This window comes from Sorex fumeus, unplaced genomic scaffold (genome assembly GCF_029834395.1).
Source record: "Sorex fumeus unplaced genomic scaffold, SorFum_2.1 ptg000081l, whole genome shotgun sequence".
Taxonomy (NCBI): domain Eukaryota; kingdom Metazoa; phylum Chordata; class Mammalia; order Eulipotyphla; family Soricidae; genus Sorex; species Sorex fumeus.
This window is the reverse complement of record NW_026606138.1, coordinates 11,382,540-11,408,293: the sequence shown is the minus strand read 5'-3', so window position 1 is coordinate 11,408,293 and position 25,754 is coordinate 11,382,540. Positions and strand designations below refer to the sequence as shown.

The following is a 25,754-nucleotide window of genomic DNA, read 5'->3' as shown; positions in this document are numbered from 1 at the left end:
AAACTTAAATGGTACAACAAAAGCATTCTAAATTTTCTAAAACTAGTGCATACATCAAGGAAAAATAATGGGTTAGAGAGAGAGTACAGAGGGTATTGCTGACCTTACCTGGGTTGATCTGGGTTTAGTTCCCAGAAACTCATATGATCTCTCTACACATGATCTTCCACATATACCATCTGTCCCCCCCAAATTATTCTTATAAAAAGGAAAATTGCTAAATCTAAAGTGGGTGATTCAATTGGTAAGGCTTGTCTGAGAAAACTAATAGTAAAGTTATAACAAATAATAAAAATTTTTATCAGTTTCATTAAAAATCAAATTGTTTAGTGTAGTATTGAAATTAGGTACACCAAAAACCAACATTAGCAATATTGTAACTCACAATAACTTACAATATTGTAATTCAATCAATAAAAAATAAACAAGAAATAAAATTTGAAGCCATAAAAAATTAATGTTTTTAATTCAAATCTAAATAAAACAGTAAAATGGAAAAAAATACCTCTTAGACAACCTAAATGCTTACCTCCTTGGGTAAAGTCAGATTATGGGTACTCTCACTATAGCCAATAGCTGTGAAGAGCTTATCTTTCTCCTCTGAAGTCATAAGGTCATCAATAGCTACAAAAAAAAATTTAAGAAACTATTTTCATTGCAAAGAGACAATTAAAAAGGAAAAATAAAACCAAACTAGCTTCTTGTCCTGCTGAGATCACAAGTTGCCCCCCACGAGGGCCTCTCCGGCATGGCCTTGGCCCCAGAGGTACACGGACCCAATTCGGAACCCAGCAGCTTCTGGCAGAAATGTGAATGGACTGTGAAGTAAGCTACAGCACTATGCCCCCCACCCTCCCCGGGAGGGAAAGGGTGTCTGTCTCTTCTGCCATTCCCCCACACCCCTGCAACCGACAGCATGGTGGCTGCCACCTCAGAGCTTATTGGACAGCGAGGTATGAACTGGCAGTGACGGGGCAACAGCGGCCTTATGGAATGGGGGGTGGAACCAGCATGTCCTTCTTGCCCTGCCGAGACCATGAGTTGCCCCCCATGAGCGGCTCTCCAGCACAGCCAGGCCCCAGAGGCACACAAACCAATGTCTGAACTATTCGGCTTTTGGCAGAAATCCCTCCAGACTTAATTAGTAAAATATCAGAAATCCTGGCCACGCATCATCATATGGTGTTCATAACCAACAATCACGATCACGACCATCCTGTTGTTCGTCGATTGCCTCGAGCAGGCCCCAGTAATGTCTCCTTCATTCTAGCTCTGAGATCAAAGCTCATTCAGGGTTAGGAGAATGAGACCCATCATTGTTACTGGTATATGGCATATTGGGTATGCCACGGGGAGTTTGCCAGACTCTTCCGTGTGGGCAGGTTACATTCGGTAGCCTGCCAGTTTGTCCAAAGTAAGAATGAGATAATAAGATATCGTGCAGCTGCAAATGCAGCCACGCTTCCAGGAGCTGGGATTTATAGTCCCTGGGTCACGGCCGTTGATGGGATTACACGGCGCCAGGGGGCCAGTTGGTGGGTATGACCCCTGCCTACTGAAATATGGAGGATCTGGGTGGAGGATTCTCAGCCCTGATCCGAGCAGGCTTGGAGATCTCAGCCCCGGGATCCGCATGCCTTTGTTCCTCTGCCGGTACCTTCATGTGTGCAGAGAATGGTCTCAGCATGGTGGTGGCTGGTTCTGGAGGTCTTAGGCTGCCGGAGCCCTGGTCGGGGCGGGAAGGGAAACTCAACCCGCTCCTCTCCAAGGGGCCCTGGTGAGGACAGCCAGGCGCGGGGGCAGGAGACTCTGCGCTGTTCTCTTCCAGGAGCTGGGTTTTATAGTCTCTGGGTCTTGGCCGTTGATGGGATTACAGGGCGCCCCTCACCTGGCTGTCCTCGCTGGGGCCCCTTGCAGGGGGGGCGGGTTGAGTTTCCCTCCCCGCTCTGAGCAGACCTCCAGCAGCCAAAGACCTCCAAACCAGACATCACCATGCTAAGACATGCTCCACACGCATGAAGGTACCGGCAGAGGAACAAAGGCATGCGGGTCCCGGGGCTGAGATCTCCAAGCCTGCTTGGATCAGGGCTAAGCATCCTCCACCCAGATCCCCCATATTCCAGTAGGCAGGGGTCACACCCACCAACCAACAATAGAAAACAAATTATTCCATGATGCCTTTTCAGCAGGTTTGATTGTTGGGGGGATATTCCAAATAACAATGGTGCATCTTTTGTCAAAATAATGAATGTAATCAAAGTAGAGAGAGAGAGTTAAATGGAAAACATCTGCCTCACAGGCACGGGGATGGGTGGCATAGGGGGTATATTGGGGATTTTGGTGGTGGAAAATATGCACTGGTGAAGGGATGGGTGTTTGATCATTGTATGACCGAGACTTAAACCTGAAAGCTCTGTGACTGTTCTACAGTGATTCAATAAAAAAAAAAAGCTAAATAAACAAAACAAAAAAAACAAACTAACAAGTGTCCTAAAATCCACAGATCACCACAACAGCTAGCGTGAAAACAGACAATTCCCCAGGAGATTTCTTCACAAGTTAACACTAGTTAGAGATGTGCTCGCTGAAGTCAGGAAAAGGCAGGAATACCTGACCAGTAAGGGAATTTAAGCTTCATGTACAGATTTTAGAATTCTCTATGCCTTTTAAAATTAAATCTAACAAAATATCCAAGTAACCATAATGAGGATAGATAAACCTTAAGACTTCTGAAATTAAACTTTCAAATTTCACAAAATATTTTTCTCCAAGAGCTTTTTTTAATTTTAAACACAAAGATATCCCAACCTGATGTATCTGTTTATATATTACACTGAGCCGCCTTTTTCTGTAAAGCATCATGAAATAAAATCCTACCATCTAAAATACAATGCATGTCATTTTTCCTTCGCAGTGTACAACAAATGACCCGACTGGGAACTCACTTTCAGGTATCAGAGAGTCTTCATCTTTTTTCTTGGATTCCTTCTTGCCCCAAAATCCACTAAACCAGCCACGTTTCTCACTTGTGTCAGTTGACTTTTTCCGTAATTTTTGCCCAGATCGAATCACCTGAGAAAATTAAAATGTGAAGAATTTTAAAACAGGGGCAGAGGTTGCGCCTGCAGAGCAGAGCCATGCCTTGGTGTGTGTGTGTGTGTGTGTGTGTGTGTGTGTGTGTGTGTGTGTGTGTGGTGGCTCTGGGAGTGAGGGAGCCCCAGGGAGGGAGAAGGAAGAGGGAAGGGGAAGGGAAAAACATGTGAGGAAGGACAGGTTCAACAGTCCAGAGAATAGGTCTGATTAATGGTCAGTCCCTGCACAGTTAGGTGAGTGTTCTTTTAAAAAAGCAGAGCTTTTTTTCGTCTCGCTGGCCAACGTGCCATCCAGACTGAGGAAGACCTGGAAACTCGGGGGCCACGTGAGCCACGGCCACAGCCACATTGGCAAGCACCAGAAGCACCCTGGAGGTCGGGATAACGCTGGTGGCATGCATCACCACAGGATCAACTTTGACAAATACCATCCAGGTCACTTTGGGAAAGTGGGTATGAGGCATTATCACTTAAAGAGAAATCAAAGCTTCTGCCCAACTGTCAATCTTGACAAACGGTGGACCCTGGTCAGTGAGCAGACACGGATTAATGCTGCCAAAAACAAGACTGGAGTAGCTCCTATCATTGATGTGGTGTGATCGGGCTACTACAAAGTTCTCGGGAAGGGAAAGCTCCCAAAGCAACCTGTCATCATAAAAGCCAAATTCTTCAGCAGAAGAGTGAAGGAGATTAAGAAAGTGGGAGTGGCCTGTGTCCTGGTAGCTTGAAGTCACCTAAAAGAAGGATCATTAAATGCTACACTGCTTTTCTTTTACTGCCAAAAAAAAAAAAAGAAAGAAAGAAAAGCATAAATCAGGGCTGAATCGATAGCACAGCGGGGAGGGCGTTTGCCTTGCATGAGGCTGACCTAGGTTTGATCCCCAGCATCCCATATGGTCTCCCAAGCACCAAGCACCGCCAGGAGTAATTCCTGAGTGCAGAGCCAGGAGTAACCCATGAGCATCGCTGGGTATGACCCAAAAAAGTAAAGTAAAGTAAAAGTAAAGGCCCTCCCATTGTTCATCGATTTGCTCGAGCGGGCCCAGTAACGTCTCCATTGGAGACTTTGTTGTTACTGTGTCCGGCATATCGAATACGTCACGGGGAGTTTGCCAGGCTCTGCCGTGCGGGCGAGATACTCTCGGTAGCTTGCGAGGCTCTCCGAGAGGGGCGGAGGAATTGAACTCGGGTCGGCCATGTTGGCTGCGTGCAAGGCAAACGCCCAAAAGCAGCCATCATATAGATGCTGGCAAGTGTATGGATGGGCCCAGAGACAGCACACAGGCTGAGTGCCAGTTCCATTCCTTGCACTGCACAAGCACCACTCAGAAATAAAATGGACAAAAACTATACATGAATTAAGTTCTCATTTTATTTATTTTTGTATCTAGAGACTTCTTTTTATTTCCCATAGAGGTGTGGGGTACTTTCAAAACTAATAAAAGTTTTACCAAAAAATCTTTTTAATTCATCCTCTGCTATATAGGGCCGGAGCAATAGCACAGCAGTAGGGCGTTTGCCTTGCATGCAGCCAACAGCCAATGGAGACGTTACTGGGCCCGCTTGAGCAAATCGATGATCAAACAGGAGGGCCTTTACTTTTACTTTACTTTACTCTGCTATATACTTCAAATACACAACTGAAATTGAAACTAAGGTAAGCAAAGCTACCTATTACTTAAGAAATAAGTACCAAATGTTCTCAGTCATCTATGATATATTAAGAGACAAAAATAAACAGACAAGATCAAAGTTCTCATTTTATGATAAAGTTAACTTCTTTATTCTTTGGGCAGAGATTACTGTCTTTTTGCCTATTTCATAGTAAATGGAATTCAGAAAATTTGTTTAACCTCCCTGTGCTTCAATTTCCTGATATAAATCAAAGACGGTATTAGAACCTTTCTCAGAATTAAGAGTTCCCAGATAATTATATTAAGAAAAAGTTAAGCATTTTCATACTCAACACTGAACTTTCTACTTTAAAATGTTAATGAATGCAAAGCTTCAGAAAAAGCAAATCTATTCCTAGGTATTAATATTTCAAGTTTATTTCAGATTTAGATGTAATATTATATTACAAGTGCTCTCTTTGTTATATGCTTTGAGCTAATTTTAAAATGGAACTAATTCCATCTTATCTAGAAATAACAGAATTTTAAAGGTTACTAGGAGACACTCAAATTAAAAAGAAGATAAGAAAAAAAATAAATTTTAAAGTGGTTTCCAAAAATAAATGGAGTTTTGTATACAGTTCACAATAGATATAAATCTTTAAAATCATGAAACCTGTAAGATCCACCAGAAGTGACCCCTGAGGACACAGTCAGCAGTAAATCCTGAGGACTTCCATATTTGGCCCAGACCTGTCCCCAAATATTTTTTAATAAAAAAAAAGAAAAAAATTTTAAATAATGTTGATAAGATACATCCTAATAATAGAATTACAATTCCAACTTCCCACTTTATAAACCCCACCTCTGTGTTTTACAACAAAAAACCAGTTATATAAAGACAATTACCTCCACTTGTGCTTGTTGCCTGGCTAAAATTATGTTAAAAACATCTAGATTCTTCTCCAAATCCTGTAACACAAAGAGAAATATTTCAGTGAGGAAACTGTTCAATAGTTTTGTTTTCAAACGTTTTCTCTTGGGTCCAGGAAGGAGGTTCAGTGGCTCAGCACAGTCTTGAGTTCAAACTCGGGAATTGCAAGAAGGACGCTGAGGATGGGTTGCTGGCTAAAGATCTTGCGAGACAAGTTCCTGGGACCCACAGCCAGACAGACCCTGCTGTCCCCAGAGACTCTTACAGGGAGCCAGTGAGAAAAGAGAGAGGAGGGAGCACAGTGACTCAAGAGGCAGCAGGAGGGAGGGTAAACCCCTGAGCCCCATCTTTAGAACCTCGATATGCCAAGACAACCTGATGCCCCACATCTGGGTACCCAGAGGGAACATTTAAAAACAAAGTGGCTATTTGATGCTTAGGCACAACAGTCGGGGTGCTGAGATGCAGCTCAGAACCACAAACCTCACACCCACTGGGTGTCTGCATCAGGACACAGCCAGGAGAACTGGACCCACATTCCTGTCTCGTGTGACTTCTGTCATCTACCATCAGGATGGGGAACTTTCCGTAAAGATGGAATAAAACAGAAAGAAAAAAAAATAATAACTCCTATTCTGGAAAGAAAGATGGCGGCCGCATGGGAGCCTTGTGGACAGCAGGTATGAGCCGGGGGTGTGGGGGGCGACGAAAACCTCATGGGAAGGGGGGCGTTCCGGCCCGTCCTTCACGCCCTACCGAGGTCACCAGTTGTCCCCCACAAGAGGCTTTCCGGCACAACAACGACTACAGAGCACAGAAACCAATCTCTTAATTATCTGACTTTTAGTAGAAATACTTCCAGGGTTAATAAGTAAAATAGCAGAAATCCAAAACCACGCAGCCGCTATCGCGGCTGAGCAACAACATTTAATTTTTGAACCCAGCTGTAGAAAGCAAATCATTTCACAACGCTTTTTCAGCATGTCTGATTTGGGGGTGGGGGGTGGGGGGGTGGTAAACTCTAAACAATAATGGTGCATCTTTTATCAAAACAATGAATCTAGTCAAAGTAGATAGAGTGTTCACTAGAATCCATCTGCCTCACAGGCATTGGGAGGGGTGGGAAGTGGGGTTTTATTGGGGTTCGTGGTAAAAAATAAGTATTGGTAAAGGGAAATGTGTTTGATATTTGCATGACTGAGACCTAAACCTGAAAGCTTTGTAACTTTTCCCACAGTGATTCAATAAATAAATAATAACTCCTAAAAAATTCCCTCAACACCACTTTAACTCTTTCAAAATTTATTTTTAATTCAGATGAAATGCAAACAAATCAGCACTAAAGGACGTTAACAAACAGCTGCATTTACTAATTTAGGCAAAATATACCTGAATTTGTTTCTGAGTTTCTTCTGAAATCTTTGTCTGAGTCAGCTTGTTTTTGTAGGTATTTTTATAATTCTTGAGCAACTGTCTGTGTTTTTTTATATTACTCCACGACCACATCCGTGTATATCTTCTTATATGAACTTCAAGAACAGAATCAATGGCATATTTCCACCTGCAAATCACATTCTATTATGGTACATTTGAATAAACAGGTTGTAAGAAAAAAACCTTTGAAGGTATAAATCTATACTGCTACATTTTTTGTTCATACTCCCTGCCCTGGTTTTTTTTGTTTGTTTTTTTAATAGAAGTTCAGCAGTAAGACCTCAATTTCCCATGATTTAAGCAGATCACAAGATGAAAAACCCACACTGGGGAAAAAAATAGCCACAGTGGCACAGAAAGGAACAAAGTAATATGCTTTGTGAAATTAGAAGTGGTCGGCTATGATTACTGCTCTGCCTCCCGGCAGATGACCAAAGAAGTAGACATAGCAATGAAAACCTAAATGTGAAGTTAGGAATTTAGGAATAATCTAGGAAGAGGAGTTTAAAAGAAGGAGAACATTTTATTTTAAAGTACCCATCTAGTTCTTACTCTGGAGAACCTGGCCGGCTACGGAAAGCATCCTGCCCGCACGGCAGAGTCTGGCAAACTCCCCATGGCTTACTTAATATGCCAAAAACCAGTAACAATGATGGGTCTCATTCTCCTGACCCTGAAAGAGCCTTGAATACGGCACTTTCTAAAATCTCAAGGGCTAGGATGAAGGAGACATTACTGGTGCCTGCTCGAGGAAATTAATGAACAAGAGGATGATCATGATCATGATCTTTTCTTTTGATCTTTGTATGATTATAACTCAAACATGAAAGCTTGTAACTATATCTCACGGTGAATCAATAAAATAAAATGAAAAAAAAAAGTACCCATCTTAGTGTATTGAAAACAAAGATGCATTACCACATGGATTAAAGGTATGGACTCAAGAGACTCCCTAACTTTATGATTTTCTTTAAAAAAAAAATTAAAAAGTCTCCAACTTACCACTGTCGACCATTGTTGTGAAGCGGTAAATAAGGCTTGTATTTTCTATAAGGGGCGTTTCTAACCATATAATCCACTGACTCCAAAAGATCGATCATACTTAAGTACTATGAAAAGAAGAAAAACGTTACTTTTATTCCATTGCATACAAGAATGACTCTCAAGTTTCACATTTTCAGTCAAAAGGGACCTCAGGTTCTTGGTATGAGCATCAGGCAAGAACAAACTCAACTACACTGACCGGACGCACGGTGTCACCATGAAGAGCAGCACCCTGATCTCTTACGGGGTGTTCAGGAGAGCCAGGCCACACCCGCGACTCTCCACCTATTGGTGCCCATGGGACACTTCAATGCTGGGCCCTGAGGTGTGGAGTTCAGCGCTTGGAGCCCACCCCACCCCCTCGCCCCTGATGATACCCAACAGTACTGGTGTCAGGAAGGGCCAGGTGGTGCCTGGAGCACACCACACACAAATTCCAGCCTTCTCAATACTCTCCCTGGCCCAGGCAATAACAAGAGAAAAGCGCTGCTTATTCCACTGGCACACCTCCAGTAAGAACAAGGACCCTCTGTTCAGATATGATGGAACATAAAATGTACTAGAAATTGCTAGAAAGGGTGAAAAACTTACATGTAACCTAACTTTTTTCCCTAAAGTAACCTGCTTTCCTCTAGAAATGCACTGCAGCAGTAGCTTTTTATGAACTGATCTTCAAACTATTCCCAAAAGTACTGCATAACTATAGCAAGATAAAGCTACTTAATCAATCAGTGTACCACAAAACAGCAACACTGTGTGACTGATAAACTGCTGGAGTAGAAGAAAACACACACATGCACACAAGAACACATTATGCACATACCCACATATATGCATACACACAGTGTGAGTATAAGATAGAAAAGGGTTATTTCTGGCTATTTCTTAACACAGCTCTACTAAAGTTTACCAGGTAGCGATTCTTCACTTAAAACATATCCCAGATTTTGAAGGTTTAAGAGAAAAAGGTGGCCAAAACGGTCTTCATTTTAAAAGATGTTGAAATAACATTCTGTCGAAAGAACTGAATGTTGCAATAACAGTCTGAATGTGGTAGGCTAAATGAAGCATTGCTGACTTTATTAACCTTTTCTCTTTGCTTTGCTAAAGTACTTTCTGGAAAATTTTAGATTATATATACGACTTCTACTTTATTTTTATCGCACTGCAGTGAACTAAGCACTAAATTTAGTTACATTCTCTGTCTCCCTTCAACATCTAGCTCTCCAAGTCTACTCTCCAACATCCCTGGACACACAACCAAACTTGAGAAATAAACAAAAAAATTTCCCAACACAGCTAATCTAAAAATTAAGTAGACAGTATTTAATAAAAGCTACATGCTATTAAAAACTGAGGCAGGAAAAATAAATAAACTATATACATTATCCATACCAGTAATTAAACAAAATAATGTCATTTGTTACAATTTGATAAGATTTTTTTCCAGCCAGTAAGGAAAAAATTATATATGAAGAAAGCTTTCTTAATTTTATGACATCTTTTCTTTAAAATATTTAACTATCTATATAGCTATCTATATTTATATAAGCACATACTTATCTTTAAGAATCAAGTCTTAACAAACCAAAGATCCACCAAAGAACCAGACAAATGATAAATGCAATTCAGATTCAAATTAAGATTTAGCTCACACAAAGTCAGCAATGCCTGCCCTGTTTATACCTGCGGCTTGGTGAGCTCGATAGCAATGTTCTGCACTTCTATGTTCCCATCAAGCTTGGGTGTTCTGAGCTCTGTTTCCGCATAAGGATTCATGAAGAGTTTTGCAGAGGCTGATATTGGCTGAAAAACTTATATCACAGGGCAAGATAAAAGATATGCTTATAAACCTTACATTAAGCAATTAAGTAAATTATGACAACAGTTACTCCAAAACAATCACAATTGTGTAAAAAAAAATATTTAAGCATCTACTTGTCTACGTGATGCCAACAATCAAGCTCAATGGTTAAAGTAGAATCGTTAAGGTGAAAACTGGGATCCTAATTCTCAAAGTAAGAAATATACAAAACATACATAACCTATCCTTGATTATTCACAAGTTGTACAAAATTATATTTCCCCACCTGACTACATGGCATTCAATGACTTCGATACACATTAAAAATACTCATACAAGGTAGGAAACAAAATTTGATTAATTTCTATCCTAGTTACTGCTAGAATTCAGAAGCATAATTAATGTTCATATGAACCAGAACATAAATTGCTTCCTAGTTTACAATTACCAAAATGATCATCATGTATATAATTTAATATTAAGTAAAGAAAATGTCCTTGGAATTGAGAAATAAAGTAAAAAGGTAAACTAGGAAAGATAAGACAAAAGAAAGATGACAAATCTTAACTATGACATAAGATGAAAATTGTAGCGACCGGCGCCGGGAAGCTCAGACAGGGGTGAGGCGTCAGCGGCCGCCGTGGGTGCAGCAGCCTCCACACACTGGGGTGAGGCACAAAAGCCTAAGCAATGTTAGCTATAATCACTTCTACTATGATATTTTATGGAACTTAAAATTTGCATGAGATTATTTAAAAAGATTAATTTACTTAGAAGACATACAAGAATGATATTACAGATTTTTCTAAAACTAGTTCTTTCACGAATGCTTTTATACAGTAGAAGTTTCTGAAAACTCTTATCATTAACAAGAGGAATGCGTGCATATAAAAAAAAGATGTCCACTCTCATATAAAGATAGTTAACTCTAAAAAATATACATATTAATAAAACAGAGAGCCAGAGGAACAGGGAAGACAGAGATTTGAAGCATAAAAATAGAGGAAGAACAAGGGAATGTTTGAACAAAGACGCCAAGTCTTATCGTAAAGGAAGAGAGAAAAAAATGAAAAATACATCAAAATATGTAGGCCATCTCTGCTAGAGATCTATTTAGAAACAAATAAAGCTGAGGATAGTAGGGCATTTGCCTTGCATGAGGTGGATCTGGGTTCTCTCCAATACCCCATATGGCCCCTGAGAACAAACAGGAGAGATCCCTGATCACAGAGCCAGGAGTAAGCCCTGAACACTGCTGGGTGTGGCCCAAAGAAATAAAAACAAAGCTACCAAGAAGTAATCTCACTCAAAAGAATAGTGACTAGAGGTCAGTTTGTCTTAATACTGCAGTTGTGGTGAGCTATGGTAACCTGAAGACAAGATTTAAGAATTCAAGCAATCTGAAAAAAAGGAGAAAAAGAAAATTCCTAATTCCTAAAATGAAGACAATGATAAAAGGTAAGAAGAGAACATGGTCCCAGTGGGACCCGACTCGGGTCTCACGTTCCTGTGGCTCTCCAGTAGTTTATTAAAGCCTACTCCTAAACATCAAGTTGCTCGAGGGGTCCCAGTAACGTCTCCATTGTAAGACTTGTTGTTACTGTGTTTGGCATATCGAATACGTCCAAAGGAGCTTGCCAGGCTTTGCCGTGTGGGCGAGATACTCTCAGTAGCTTGCCAGGCTCTCCAAGAGGGCAGGAGGAATCGAACCCAGCTCAGCCAGACGGGTGGCGTGCAAGCAAACGCCCTACCACTGTGCTATCGAAACTGCATGAGTAATACATAAGCTACACCAATCATACGCGATGTATACATATATTGTATATACACAGAACTATATGGCAATTCTAAAAGCTGTATCATAAAACTAAAGCATAAAATTTATATTTTCTCTTTGTCATAGCAAACACAGGAGCATATTATTACTTGCAAAATCATGCATTAACTTTAACTATAACATGGCATTAAATTTTGCCATTACTTACTATATTGATGATCTGGAGATACACTACAACTCTTAAGAATTTCACTTTTCAGCTGATCCTAAAAAAAATATATATGGAATATATGAGAATATAAAAAAAAAGCACTATAGCACCGTAGCACTGTCCTCCCATTGTTCATCGATTTGACATATAAGAACACACTGAATGTTATTTACAGACTTGTTTCCTTAGAATAAAACAAAATATAAAATGTTTCAAAGTACCTAGAAGTAATATAAAATTGTGTTCATCTCATATATATATACATATATACATATACATATGTGTGTACATATATGTATGTGAGTGTATGTGCACTACAGTATATAAAATGTATACATTATTAAATATCGATGAACTGAGATCTCAACCACTTTCTTGCCTAAGGCAAAGTATTCATTACATTAGCTTTCTGAGAAATAAGAAACAGGATCTTGGAATGAATTCAGTTCAGAAAACTCCACAGTTCTTTCTTTATCCTAAGAAGTAAATAAACATAATGATACTGGGCATAGCATTGAATATTCAAATCACTCCTTCACTGTGAAGGAAATCACCCTCACCTGAGGGCATATTCTTTAGATGAGAGGTTAACACTTTCTTTACAATAGCTCCAATAGCTCGCAGCACTGTCCTACAACAGTTCAACGATTTGCTGAGCAGGCACCAGTAACGTCTCCATTGTGAGACTTGTTACTGTGTTTGGCATATCAAATATGCCATGGGTAGCTTGCCAGGCTCTGCTGTGTGGGCAGGATACTCTCGGTAGCTTGCCGGGCTCTCCAAGAGGGGCTGAGGAATCGAACCTGTGTCAGCTGCATGCAAGGCAAACGCACTAACCACTGTGCTATCGCTCCAGCCCTTCTTTACAATATACTTCAAAAATTCATTCTCATAGCAAACATCATAAACCAAGTACAACACCATCAAAGTAAGAGTTTAAAAAAGACAAAAATTTGGTTGTAACTTCAAAGCACAGGTTCTCATCTTACTGGAAAGTGGAAGATTTCACAGAGACTTTTTTAAACACGAAAGTGCCATTCTTAAAGATGAGGGGTGACCGGAAAGCATCACAAAGAAAGCATTTCACGTCTACGCCCGTCATCTCTTCCTGCCTTGGTGATGGCAGGGCTGGAACCTGGCCGTCACTCAGGCCAGGGCTGAGGGTCCCACTGAGCCTCCCTTCACAACCACCTCAGTTACACAGGAGTGAGTTAAACCACACATAGTCCTCATCAAGGACTCTTAGTCAGATTCCTGAGCTTGAGCTGAAATTACCAAAATCTGCTCCCTGGATCCCTCGTAGGACATGCAGCAATTCACATTCCAGTAGGCACTAAGACTATCAAGTCGTATGAGCTACAAATGAAGAATAAAGAATGTCAGGCAACTAATACATTGAAAGATTATTTTCAAGTCCATTACTCCCAAATTATTCAACTACCACTGTGAAGTTTTAAGAGAAAGAAAATAATGCAAAAATGGGGTCAGAGAAGATGTACAGTGGATAGGGTGCTTTCCTTGCATGTGGCCAATCTGGGTTCGATCGCTGGCATACCATATGGTCACCCAAGCCCCAACAAGAGTAACCCCTGAGTGCAGAACCAGGAGTAAGCCTTGATCGTCTGTGGGTGTGATCTGAAAATAAACCAAAACTTTGCAAAACATGGAGAAAAATATGTGCATGTCATTTACAGACTTTATTGCCAACTTAGCACTTATTGAGTTGTGCATCTAGGAATATTATCTCCAAAGGATCTATTCATTAGTTATGAAATACTTATTAAAAATTTAGTACTTAATCTTAAAATGTTTGGCTGATTTATGAACACATAATCCTTGTCTATAGAGTTTGAAAGGTGGGGAAAGCTGCCTACCCAACCTCCCTCTTGCATACTTAAAGCATTGTGCAGTTCCCTGGTATAAAGCAAAAGAAAACATACCTTTTAAACTATATACATCTCAATATTTCAATCACCAATCTTATTTGACCAGAGAATATTTCTCTACACATCTATATCTCACAGTGCCTAAAGCTCCATTTTTAAAAAAAAAAAAGTTTTGGAAACTTTTTCTCCAGTTTCTTAAACTGTGAGGTGAGGAAATTAAGCCTCAAAATAAATATTTATAGGTCACACAGTAAGAGGCAGAACCAAAGCTAGACACTAGACTTCTTTAGTTGTTTCTCAATGCTGGGTATCAAACCCAGGTTTCATGCTTAAAAGGAACATGCTTTGCCACTGAGTCACATTCCCAAATTCTAGATCCCAGATGTGTTTTGGTTTTGTTTGTTTTAGCGTCATACCTGGCAATGTTCAGGACTTTCTCCTGGCTCTGTGCTCAGGGATCACTCCTGGCTGAACTCTCAACACCATGTGGTGCTAGAGATTGAACCCAGGTCAGCTATATACAAGGCAAGCACCTTACAAGTTGCACTATCTTTCAGACCCCAGACTCACATTCCAATACACATTTTACTCCATCAAAGTTCCTTTTTATTCCCCCAAAATTTCTTTGTGGAAAATAAAACAAACTTTTCAATATACTCAAATACCTTGTATATAATTTTTTCTGTTTCATTTAATATACATGGGGTCCAATGTTCATTTGTAGTCTAGGAAAAAAATGAAAATAAACATCATACATTATAAAATAGTACACTAATATTGCATACTAATATTTGCATTGCTTAGAAAAGAAGCTAATACTAGCTAATGCTAGGTCTATGCTTCCTTATTTAAATGATGAGGTCAAAGCAACAGTGAAAATAAAATGAAGGAGATGCTAATTTAAGAAAATGAATTCATGGAGAAAGTAGTTCTTAAATTACTATGCCAAAACCATAGAAGAAACTGAGTATGAGCTGTTGAAGAATGCCCATGTTCATTTTTTAAAAATCAACTAATACAAACTATTAAAAAAATCACAGCATGAACATAATAAAAGAAAGTCAGCATAGTCAGAACTGCCAAAAGGGAGCCAGAATGATAGTACAGTGGGCAGGGTGCTTGGCTTGCATGCAGCCACCCAGGTTGGATCAAAGCACCACATATGGTCCGCTGAGCCCCACCAAGAGTGATCCTCAAGTGCAGAGCCAGATATAAGCCCTGAGCAGCACCAGAAGTAGCCCCAAATGAAAAAAATAAATAAATAAAAATCAAAGCTAAAAGATTCCTTTAAAGAAAGTGAAACAGACTCATTTAACAGCAGGTACTATTGATGAGCTGAAGTTTAGTCCCAGTCTCCTAACAGGTGAGCAAACAGAAAGCAGGCATTCAGTGGGACTCGGGGAAACAGAGAGAGCAGAGAGAAAACTCTCTCCAGAGTTTGAGAGAAAGTAAAAGAAAACGCAGTCATTAGCTGAAAGAGGAGAGATTCAAATGGGGCTGAATTTAAATGAGAGGCCTGGGTTGTTGTATAGGAAAGATTTAAATGTGTTTGCAGACTTCATTAAAGGGGAAAGGCAGCAAAGCGTGAAGATTTAGGGAGGAAAATAAATTGTCCAAAGAAGAGAGAAGAGGAGCATGAGAGGAAGAGAAAGGAAGAAGCAAAGTGAGGGAAAAGTCTCCTGAGACATGAGGGAGGGGGGATCCAGGTGAGAGGTGAAAAGGATCAAATACAAACTGAGTAATGGCCAGTCTGTGGGCTGTATCAGACCAGAAGTCACGGGCTAGCTACGGGACATGTCGGGACAGACACAAGTGCTTCCTGTCTGTCTGCCTGTATCATAATAAATGTCCAAATGATCATTGGTGGGGAAAAAAAGGGGTTGCCCACCTCTGCTAGATACCTGAGGCATATGTGCTGCTATTGTCATTAAAATATTGAAATCTCATAACCAAAGCCAATATTGAGCAGACAGATAGCTCTGCTCTCCAATATGCATGTAATATTATCCTTTTTTCAAAGGGCACAGCCAGAGTTGGTACTTGAGGATTCAGATCCCTCCTGGTTGTGTTAAGTCTGGGGGTGCTCTGGCCACAGTTGTGTGGGGGCCAGCGTTGCCACAACCAATAAAGAGAAGGGAGAGGGGACCTAGGATGCTGGGGATCAAATTCAGGCCTCGCCCAGGTGGTGGATTTGCTCGAACCCTTGAGAGAGAGTCATCTCTCAGGCTCCATCAGTCCCCTGTGGAACCAGCTGAGCCTTTTCTGCCTCCCTGGCCGTCTGCTCCTCTATCTTTATGCTTGCCCTGCTTCTCCACTCAAGGCCACTCCGTATAACTAAACACACTGAAATAGACCCCCAGAGTGACTTACATGGCTCTTGACTTTCAAGTTTCCAACCACTAAGTCAACCATACAAAAAAATAAATGCCCAGCCCAAACATATATAGTCTCTCTCCTTAGAGCTTTTAAAAGAAAAGTAAACTGCCTTATAATAAATTATCTCATAATTATCTCAATATAAAACACACAGGCACATACCAACATATATACATGAATAAGCTACCTGGAAGTTCCATAGAAAATATGAGTGAGACATCATACCACGTGATCATTAGAATACAACTAATCTTCCGTTACATTTTCCCAGCTTAAGATGAAGTTTTTCATTCTTTTGAAATATTTTACATTGATATTATGTGTCAAAGAAAAAAGTTATTAAAGAATAATAGCATCACTATAAACTTCTAGAAAAGTTGTAAGCAAATCATCCACAAAAGTGTAGTAGCCATTTGTCACAACAGCGTTAGACAATTTCATAGTTATCTTATGATGATAGTAATGTGTTACAGGATACAGAGAAAGTTTAAATAAGGCCCACATTACCAAAAGACTAAACTCTCTCAATGTGACACCAAATGAAAGAGGTCGCTGTGGGTCGGTGACCTGTGGAGGAAGAAAAGGTGATGTTAAAATCCCTGACAGTAACTGTCACACCTCCCTTCACAGTATCAGTGCAATGAGCTTACAATAAATCATACAACCCAAGTGGATTTGTGAGAAAGAGAGACAAAACAGGGCAGAGATTATCCTTAATTTTCCTATTTTGTAGGTACATTCTAATATTAGATTTTCCCCCATAAAATGAATTTTTTCTCATAGGAGAAAACACTAACTGAAACCAAACAGGTTCCTGTCAAGATGACCATAAGAAGAAACTGTGGTACATAAGCACAGTAGAATCTACTAGACTAGTAAAAAAAAAAAAAAAAAAAAAAAAAAAAAATCATGCAGTTTTCTGCTGCCTGGATAGATCTGGAGAGACCATGGTGAGTGAAGTGAGCCAGAGGAGTGGGACAGGAATGATCTCTCATACATGGAACAGAGACAAGCGAACCTGAAAAGTGGTCACAGACCTAGGCCACCCAAGGGCGGGGACTGGAGACAGGGGGAAGGAAGAGACCCTGGTGGAGAGGGTGACAATGGAATGTTTCATGTATATGTCAAACCACAGCATTAGTATTACTGAAAATAACAAATAATTTTAAAATAGATTCTTCTATGGGGGGGGGGGGCGGGGGGGAAAGGGTCTCTTTATATCACAATCACGGCTATCCTGTTGATCGTCGATTGCCTCGAGCAGGCCCCAGTAATGTCTCCTTCATCCTAGCCCTGAAATTTTTTTAAAAAGTGCCATATTCAAGGCTCTTTCAGGGTTAGGAGAATGAGACCCATCATTGTTACTGGTATTTGACATAATGGATACGCCACAGGGAGTTTGCCAGACTCTGCTGTGTGAGCAGGTTACATTCAGGAGCCTGCCAGTTTGTCTAAAGTAAGAATGACATAATAAGATGTCGCGGGGCCGCATGCTGGGTTTTATAGTCTCAGGGTCTTGGCCGTTGATGGGATTACATAGCGCCAGGGGGTCAGTTGGTGGGTGTGACCCCTGCCTACTGGAATTTGGAGGATCTGGGTGGAGGATGCTCAGCCCCGATCCGAGCAGGCTTGGAGATCTCAGCCCCGGGACCCGCGTGCCTATGTTCCTCTGCTGGTACCTTCATGCGTGTGGAGAGTGGTCTCAGCATGGTGGTGGCTGGTTCTAGAGGTCTTTGGCTGCCAGAGCCCTGGTCGGAGCAGGGAGGGAAACTCAACCCGCTCCCCTCCAAGGGGCCCCGGCGAGGACAGCCAGGCGCTGGGGCAGGAGACTGCACTGTTCTCTTCCGGGAGCTGGGTTTTATAGTCTCTGGGTCTTGGCCGTTGATGGAACTACACGGCACCAGGGGTGGGTGTGACTCCTGCCTACTGGAATATGGAGGATCTGGGTGTAATCCCATCAACGGCCAAGACCCAGAGAGTATAAAACCCAGCTCCCGGAAGAGAGCGGGTTGAGTTTCCCTCCCCACCCCAACCAGGGCTCCGGTAGCCGAAGACCTCCAGAACCAGCCACCACCAGGCTGAGACCACTTTCCACACGCATGAAGGTACCGGCAGAGGAACACAGGCATGCGGGTCCCGGGGCTGAGATCTCCAAGCCTGCTCGGATCGGATCGGGGCTGAGCATCCTCTTTATATATGTTACTAAAAATGTTTCTCACAAAAAAACAAAGTGTTACAGATAATAACACTAACACCAAGTTCCATGGGAGAGGACATGGGTGGGGGTGCAATAGCTAGCAGCATCGCCAGCCAAGTGTATCACCATTAAATTGTTTTTATTTTCATTTATTTTTTGATTTTGTTATTTTTGGATTGACCACACATGGTATTTCCGAAGGGTTTACTCCTGGCTCTGTGCTCAGAGATCTCTCCTGGTGGGGCTCAGGGAACCAAATGCACGGCCAGGGACTGGACTGTGACGGCGGCCTGAAAGGCAAGCTCCTGCTGTGCTGTACTCTCTCTTTCTCTGACCTATTACTGAGCCATGTTTAAAACATTTGAGATTTTCACACTAGAAATATGAACTGTTTCTTTAATCCTTTCAATTCTTTGAAACTTTAAAACGAGGAAACACCCAATCCTTAGTATGTAATACTTCCTTAGTCTCTCAAAGCAAAATTTACTCATATTAAAATTTCTTCCTATTTCTGATCTTCAATAACTAGGTTGTAATTTATACTAGGTCCTTAGACTTTACAACAATTTAACTATTTTAAAAATATCTCAGCAGCATATAGAATTTTCTTATTGCTTCTGGGAATTAAAATTTGTGTTGTGATTAAAAAAAATTAGATCCTTACTATTATCCTATGATGTCTTAAGACATTCAAGAAATTCTGTCACTATCCGCTGTTCTCCCGCTGTTCATCAATTTTGCTCAAGCGGGCCCAGTAACGTCTCCATTTTTTTGAGACTTGCTGTTACTGTGTTTGGCATACTGAATACGTCCCAGGTAGGTTGACAGGCTTTGCCGCGTGGGCGAGATACTCTCAGTAGCTTGTCCAGCCCTCCGAGAGGGGCGGAGGAATCGGAACCCCGCTCAGTCAGGCTGGCTGCGCGCAAGGCAAACGCCCTACCGTTGTGGTATCGCTCCAGCCCCTCAAGAAATTCACAAACACATAATAAGACAACCCCAAACCCCTTATATTAGGTTTGGAAGGGAACATAAGACAGTTTTATAACATAGTTACACATTTTAAATAACCAAGAAAAAAATCCTAACACAGAACATAAATGATAGCAAACTTAACAGGAAAAAAAATCCATCTTTGATTTAAAATTGGGTATATAATATATATAATATATAATATATAATATATAAGCGTGCGGCCGCAAATGCCTTATTATCTCATTCTTGCTTTTGACAAGCTGGCAGGCCACCGAATATAACCTACCCACACGGCAGAGTCTGGAAAACTCCCCGTGGCGTACCCAATATGCCAAATACCAGTAACAATGATGGGTCTCATTCTCCTAACCCTAAAAGAGCCTTGAATGTGGCACTTTTTAGAGTCTCAGGGCTAGGACGAAGGAGACATTACTGGTGCCTGCTCGAGGCAATCGACAAACAACAGGATGATCGTGATCTGTGATATAATTTATGTATAGAAAAAACAAGAGTATGAAAGAAAACAATTATCAACATAAACCAAGTAAAATGAGATTACTTACATCATCTTCATATTTAATGTGAATATCTGTGATCTTTACTTGTACATTTTTAATTACTTGAGTTGCCAATTTTTCCAAAAATGTATCCTTTTTGGCTTCTTTTGGTTTATCTAGAAAAACATAAAAATAGAAGATTAAGAGTTGAAATTCTCACATTTCTCATAACCAGTGAGTGAGAGCTAAGACACTACTTGGTGAAGATGGAACCTAGTCTAGTGCTCTTGTTGGGTTTTACTTAATGTAGATTTTAATATGCATTACCAACTTAGAACTTAATTTTTTAATTACAATGTTATTTAACATTCATTTTGCCTTCAAAGACAGAAATCAAGTGGCAATGTGTATAAACAACACATGGCATAAAAACTACTCCACCTACCTTTTGAGCCTTTAAAACGTTTCTTAAAATGTTTTTTGTGCTTTTTACGTTTACGTCCTTCTCAGTGGAAGCATTTTAAGTGAGAAAAGGATAAAATTCAAGTTAGCAGACTAGAGGACAGAAAAGAAAACAAGAGATTTCTTCCTAACAGCAAATACTGGTACAATTCACCTTACTTTAATCTAAATTAACATGTTAATCATCCTTAGTCTAGAACAATAACCTCCTTTTATCCAAAAAACAACATGGCAGATGCAATTAAGCAAAAGTTGGGCAAATTTTTAGACTAATTTCTTTAGAGTACTCCTGACTTTCCACAGTTTCAATGTTATCAAAATATTGGAAATGTAATGATAGTTTATGTAAACCTTTGAGAGAAGGGTTCTGATAAGTATGTAAAAGGAACACAGGAACACAAATGAAATGCAGGGTTAAGCTGTCAATGGATGACTTCCTCTGAATGTTACACTTCAAAAAGGAAAATCTTCAGTGACATAAGAAAGAATACAAAAGTAGCATCAAGTGCACTTTGAACTCTACACTTGAGTCATGTTAATAGTTCCTTTTAAATCGCATCATCTTTTATATGGTACAACCTCACTTCATGGCCTTAGCTAATAACTACATACCCAAGTCACCAATCTTTCATTTAGCTGCCTACCAAACACTAACCATCATTTAAGCTCTTTAGCGATAGCACAGCGGGTAGGGCGTTCGCCTTACAAGCGGCCAACATGGCCGACCTGAGTTCGATTCCTCCACCCCTCTCGGAGAGCCCGGCAAGCTACCGAGAGTATTCGATATGCCAGACACAGTAACAACAAAGTCTCCAATGGAGACGTTACTGGGCCCGCTCGAGCAAATCGACGATCAACGGGAGGGCCTTTACCTTTACCTTACCTTTACCTTTACACTTAAAAGCAGCTATATAAAAATCATCACCCAAACAATACTGATGACCTTGAGTCATAAGCTCAATTACTCCAAAGAAAGGGTATTTAGTATCTAAACGACCAAGTAAGTGGAAGGCAGTCCAAACTGGAAAACCTTCCTTAGTCCAGCATGCCACTCTTAAGAATTTTAAGATTTTTATTTTTCCTTTTCTTTTTTTTCCTTTTGCTTTTAAAGCTGTCACTACTGGTTAAAGAAACTTTGGTACATCTATACAATGGAATACTATGCAGCTGTTAGGAAAGATAAAGTCATGAAATTTGCTTTAAATGGATGGCCAGGGAGAATATCATGCTAAGTGAAATGAGTCAGAAAGAAAGGGACAGACATGGAATGACTTCACTCAGTGTGGAATATAAAATATTCCAATATGAGACTAAAACAAGGACAGTAGAGATAAGGGCCAGAAATATTGCTCCATCATTGAAAGCCTGCCCTATGAGCTGGGGGAGAAGGCAGCTGGGATAGAGAAGGGATCAGTACGTCAATGATGGTTGGAGGGATCGCTCGGGATGGGGGAATGTGTGCTGAAAGTAGATAAAGGACCAAACATGATGGCCTCTCATTATCTGTAATCTGTATTGCAAACCATGATACCCATAAGTGGAGAGAGAAAGTAAGAGGGCAACTGTCTGACACGGAGGCAGGGGAAGGGGTGGGGCAGGGAGAGGAGAGGATACTGGGTACATTGGTGGTGGAAAATGTATACTGGTGGAGGGATGGGTGTTCGATCAATGTACGACTGAAACTCAAACAAGAACGTTTTGATACTGTAGCACACGGTGATTCAATATAAATAAATAAATAAATAAATAAATAAAGCTGCCACTACTTGCCACTGTCACTGTCACTGTCCTCCCGTTGTTCATGAATTTGCTCGAGCAGGCCCAGTAACGCCTCCATTGTGAGACTTGTTGTTACTGTGTTTGGCACATTGAATATGCCACGGGTAGCTTGCCAGACTTTGCTGTGTGGGGAGATACTCTCGGTAGCTTGCCGGGCTCTCTGAGAGGGGGTGAGGAATCCAATTCAGGTCAGCTGCGTGCTAGGCAAACGCCCTACCTGCTGTGCTACTGCTCTATCCCTAAGCATTCTAAGTACGTAGAAAATTCTATTCCCAAGATTTATGTTCTATGTTCTCCAAAATTATCTCTTGGGGGGTAACTGAATAAGCCCTCACCACAGTGGGTTTTGTGAAATCAGCTGCTTCATACAACCCTGCAGATTTAATAGACGCAGTTTGCTGGGCACATTTCACAAAACCCTCTGGAAGTTCTCTCGTAGTAACCTCAGAGAACAGGAGATTTCTTTTCCAGACATTTAAATCAGGCAAATGAAAAAGGTCTAGAACTTCCTTCCTCAAAAAAAGAAAAGTGCCTGCCACAGAGGTAGGCTGGGGGCAGGGGGAGGGAAGGAAACCGACATTGGTAGTAGGAAATGTAGCCTGGTGAAGAAACGGGTGATGGAGCATTGTATGACTGAAACCCAGTCCTGGACAACTTTGTAACTATGTCTCTCACAGTGATTCAGTTATGAGAGAGAGAGAGAGAGAGAGAGAGAGAGAATGTTTCCCTCCTCAGTCTGAATCACTTCATGGCAAAAGACCAATAAACATCACCTAGAGTGCCTGAGCACCCAAGAGATCTCATACCTTATTCTCAACAATCTTCAGCATCCAAGTTGGAGGGCTTAGTCAGTTTTTCAGTATCTGGCTAGTGTCTTCCTTCCAGTCTATTTTAAATATGCTCCCACTCCACTTTCAGACTCAGCTTTAAAAAATTTTTTGTAGGCACCATGGTATAAACACTGTTAGTGGTGGGGCTTCTTACCTGAATCATTCCAGCATCACACCCTCCACCCGGCAAGTGTCCGCTTCCCCCGCCATTGTCTCAGTGCCCCCCAGACCCTCCTAGTCCTCCCTCCAGGGTAAGCTTTTTACTGAATCTCCTTGGGTTCTGTTCTTTCTCAGATTCTGAGTTCTCAGGTGCTGTTGCCTTTGGACATTTGTTACTCCATTATGTTTCTTTACATCTCACACTTGAAGAAGATTATTCTGTCTCTCCTTCTCCTAAGGTCCCTCTCATCTTTGGCTCAGCACGATATTCTCCAGGTTCTTCTGCATAGCAACACTGCATGATTCTACCTTTTCCTACAGCTGAGTAATATTCCATTGCGTGTACGTACCAGAGTTTACTGATCCATCAATCTGTTCTTGGACATTTGGGTTGTCTCCAGATTTGGCCTATTGTGAATAGTGCTGCAGTAGATATAAGAGCACAAATGTCTTTTCTTAAATAGAGTTCTTGGGCTTGGGGGTCAGTAGGTAGATGCCCAGAAGTGGAATTGATGGGTCTTACAGAAGCTCAATCCCTAGTTTTCTGAGGAATGTCCATATTGTTTTCCAGAAATGCTAGACCACTTGGCATTCCCACCAACAGCGGATGAGAGCCCCTTTTCCTCGGCTGTCATAGACCCAGAAACCCAGCACAGGGCAACACACCCTCACTGCAAAGGATTGCACTACATGGAAGTCCAGGGAACTGTGGTCTCAACATGCCCCTCCCATCTGACCATCACTGACTGCACACTGCTGCTAACCAAGCCAACATTCCCAACAGACCAGTGATGGTCCACTAATCTCTGCTTAAAATTCTTTCAGTGACTCTCTGTAGCCAGCAAATGGATTGCTTAAGTCTTGAAGGACATGGCAGTCCCTCCCTCCACTGGTCCCTGTGTCAGGTGTCCTGTGCCCTGGTTCACTCTTGCACTCCAGAAAAGCATAACTCAAGCCTTCCAAAACAAGGCATCGCTCTGTAATACTTAAAAGTCTCTGAATGTGTCATTCTCTGCATCTGAAAGGCCCTCCTTGAGGTTAATTATCAGGAAAACCCATCAGGAACTTCGAGATTCCAGACTCAGCATGACTTTGTGAAGCCCCTTTACAGCTACCCAGGAAGAGCTAAGCTGACTTCCCCTGAAGCTTAGAGATGTCCATTAAGCATTGATGACCCTATATTTAATATTTAAGTGCTGCACAAGTGCCCTGTCAACAGATAGAACTCTTCTTTAGGGCAGGAATTATCCTACCATTTGAAATGCACATGACAGAGTTATTCAATTGATTCCAAAAGTCCTCATCAGACTCTATAATTCAGAACCCTAATGTTTTGCCTGCTTGGAAAAATGCATATGAAATTTACTTTGAAATTTTAAATGTTTTTTCTTGATATGCTAAGCAAATCTTCCTCGCATGGTGAAACCCAAGAAGCAAACCCGAGCCTATAAGACTTTTTTTAAAAAGGAGTTTCAGAAAAAAGCTGTTCAACAAATACAAAAAAGAATCTGGTTGTGTCTAGTACCTCTGTTATTGGCCTGAACATTTTTCATTTGTAAACCCAACATTCAGAAAAATAATACACCCTCAAAAGCAATAGCATTTGAAAAGACACAAGAAATGGGGCAGGAGCAATAATAGGACATATGCTTTGCATGCAGCCAACCTGGCTTCAATCACCAGCTCCCCACATGGTCCCTCAAGTCCACTAGAAATCTTCCCTGACTGCAGAACCAGAATAAGAGTGCCCCCCCCCAAAAAAAAACAAAGAAATAAACAAAACACAAGAAAGAAACCATGGCTAGCCTTGAGATAACGCCATCCAGGCAGACCATAGAGACAGGTCAAGCCATCTAACAACAGCTCCAACATAACACGCCTCTTTACCGGACCCCTTAACCTGTCCAGCTTCATAGCCCTCTAGTCCCTTGTTCTGTCTTTGATCTCAATTCAAGATACAAAAACATTAAATCATTCCAAACAGATCTGAAATCTCATATGAACGCAACAAAGTTATTCAGACCAGTTTCTCATTAGTCAAAAGCCATAGTTCTTACTCTAAAGCAGTTTTAAAATGAAAACTGAGAATTCAGAAAAATGTTTCACTCACCGGGAATAAATAAACCATTACCTGATAACATAAATAACATACGATTATAAAAAAAATAATTCTCTTTTCGAAGTAGAAAAGTGTAGTCTGAGAGAGTATACATTCTTATAATTTCCTTTGAATCCGGCATAATAAAGTGAGCTATTCTGTTTTGACTAAAGTGTATGCAGAAAATCTCATTTAGAGATACGATATTGAAAAAGAAAGGACACTTTCATTGCTTCTCCCATGTCCTGTCCTGTCCTCCAGTTGTTCATCAATTTGCTCGAGTGGGCCCAGTAACGTTTCCATTGGAGACTTTGTTGTTACTGTGTTTGGCATATCGAATACGCCACGGGTTGCTTGCCGGGCTCTGCCATGCGGGCGAGATACTCTCGGTAGCTTGCCGGGGGGCTCTCCGAGAGGGGCGGAGGAATCGAACTCGGGTTGGCCATGTTGGCTGTGTGCGAGGCAAACGCCCTACCCGCTGTGCTATCGCTCCAGCCCTGCTTCTCCCATACCATAAATAAATGCTGAAACTTTAGTTGTCTCTTAAAATCTCAAACTCTGTCAGAAATTGTTTTTACCTGAATAAAAT

At 41.1% G+C, this 25,754-nt stretch overlaps 1 protein-coding gene and 1 pseudogene across 4 annotated transcripts in view; one reads left to right on the top strand and one right to left on the bottom strand.

Moving 5' to 3' along the window:
- VPS13C (vacuolar protein sorting 13 homolog C) overlaps nt 1–25,754 on the bottom strand; it is a 201,604-nt gene that overhangs the window by 143,090 nt on the left and 32,760 nt on the right. For 2 of the 4 annotated variants that reach the window (XM_056130834.1, XM_056130836.1), the window contains exons 7-18: nt 20,283–20,339; nt 19,904–20,013; nt 16,679–16,738; nt 14,461–14,520; nt 13,185–13,265; nt 11,907–11,964; nt 9,804–9,931; nt 8,076–8,182; nt 7,029–7,200; nt 5,615–5,677; nt 2,946–3,072; nt 530–624 (exon numbers count right to left, since the gene is read on the bottom strand). In XM_056130834.1, the coding sequence (XP_055986809.1) occupies nt 530–624; nt 2,946–3,072; nt 5,615–5,677; nt 7,029–7,200; nt 8,076–8,182; nt 9,804–9,931; nt 11,907–11,964; nt 13,185–13,265; nt 14,461–14,520; nt 16,679–16,738; nt 19,904–20,013; nt 20,283–20,339 (1,118 nt within the window). The remainder of the gene's footprint in view (nt 1–529; nt 625–2,945; nt 3,073–5,614; nt 5,678–7,028; nt 7,201–8,075; nt 8,183–9,803; nt 9,932–11,906; nt 11,965–13,184; nt 13,266–14,460; nt 14,521–16,678; nt 16,739–19,903; nt 20,014–20,282; nt 20,340–25,754) is intronic. The other 2 variants (XM_056130835.1, XM_056130837.1) reach the window with 1 other exon arrangement.
- On the top strand, nt 3,359–3,820 carry LOC130038998 (60S ribosomal protein L27a-like; annotated as a pseudogene).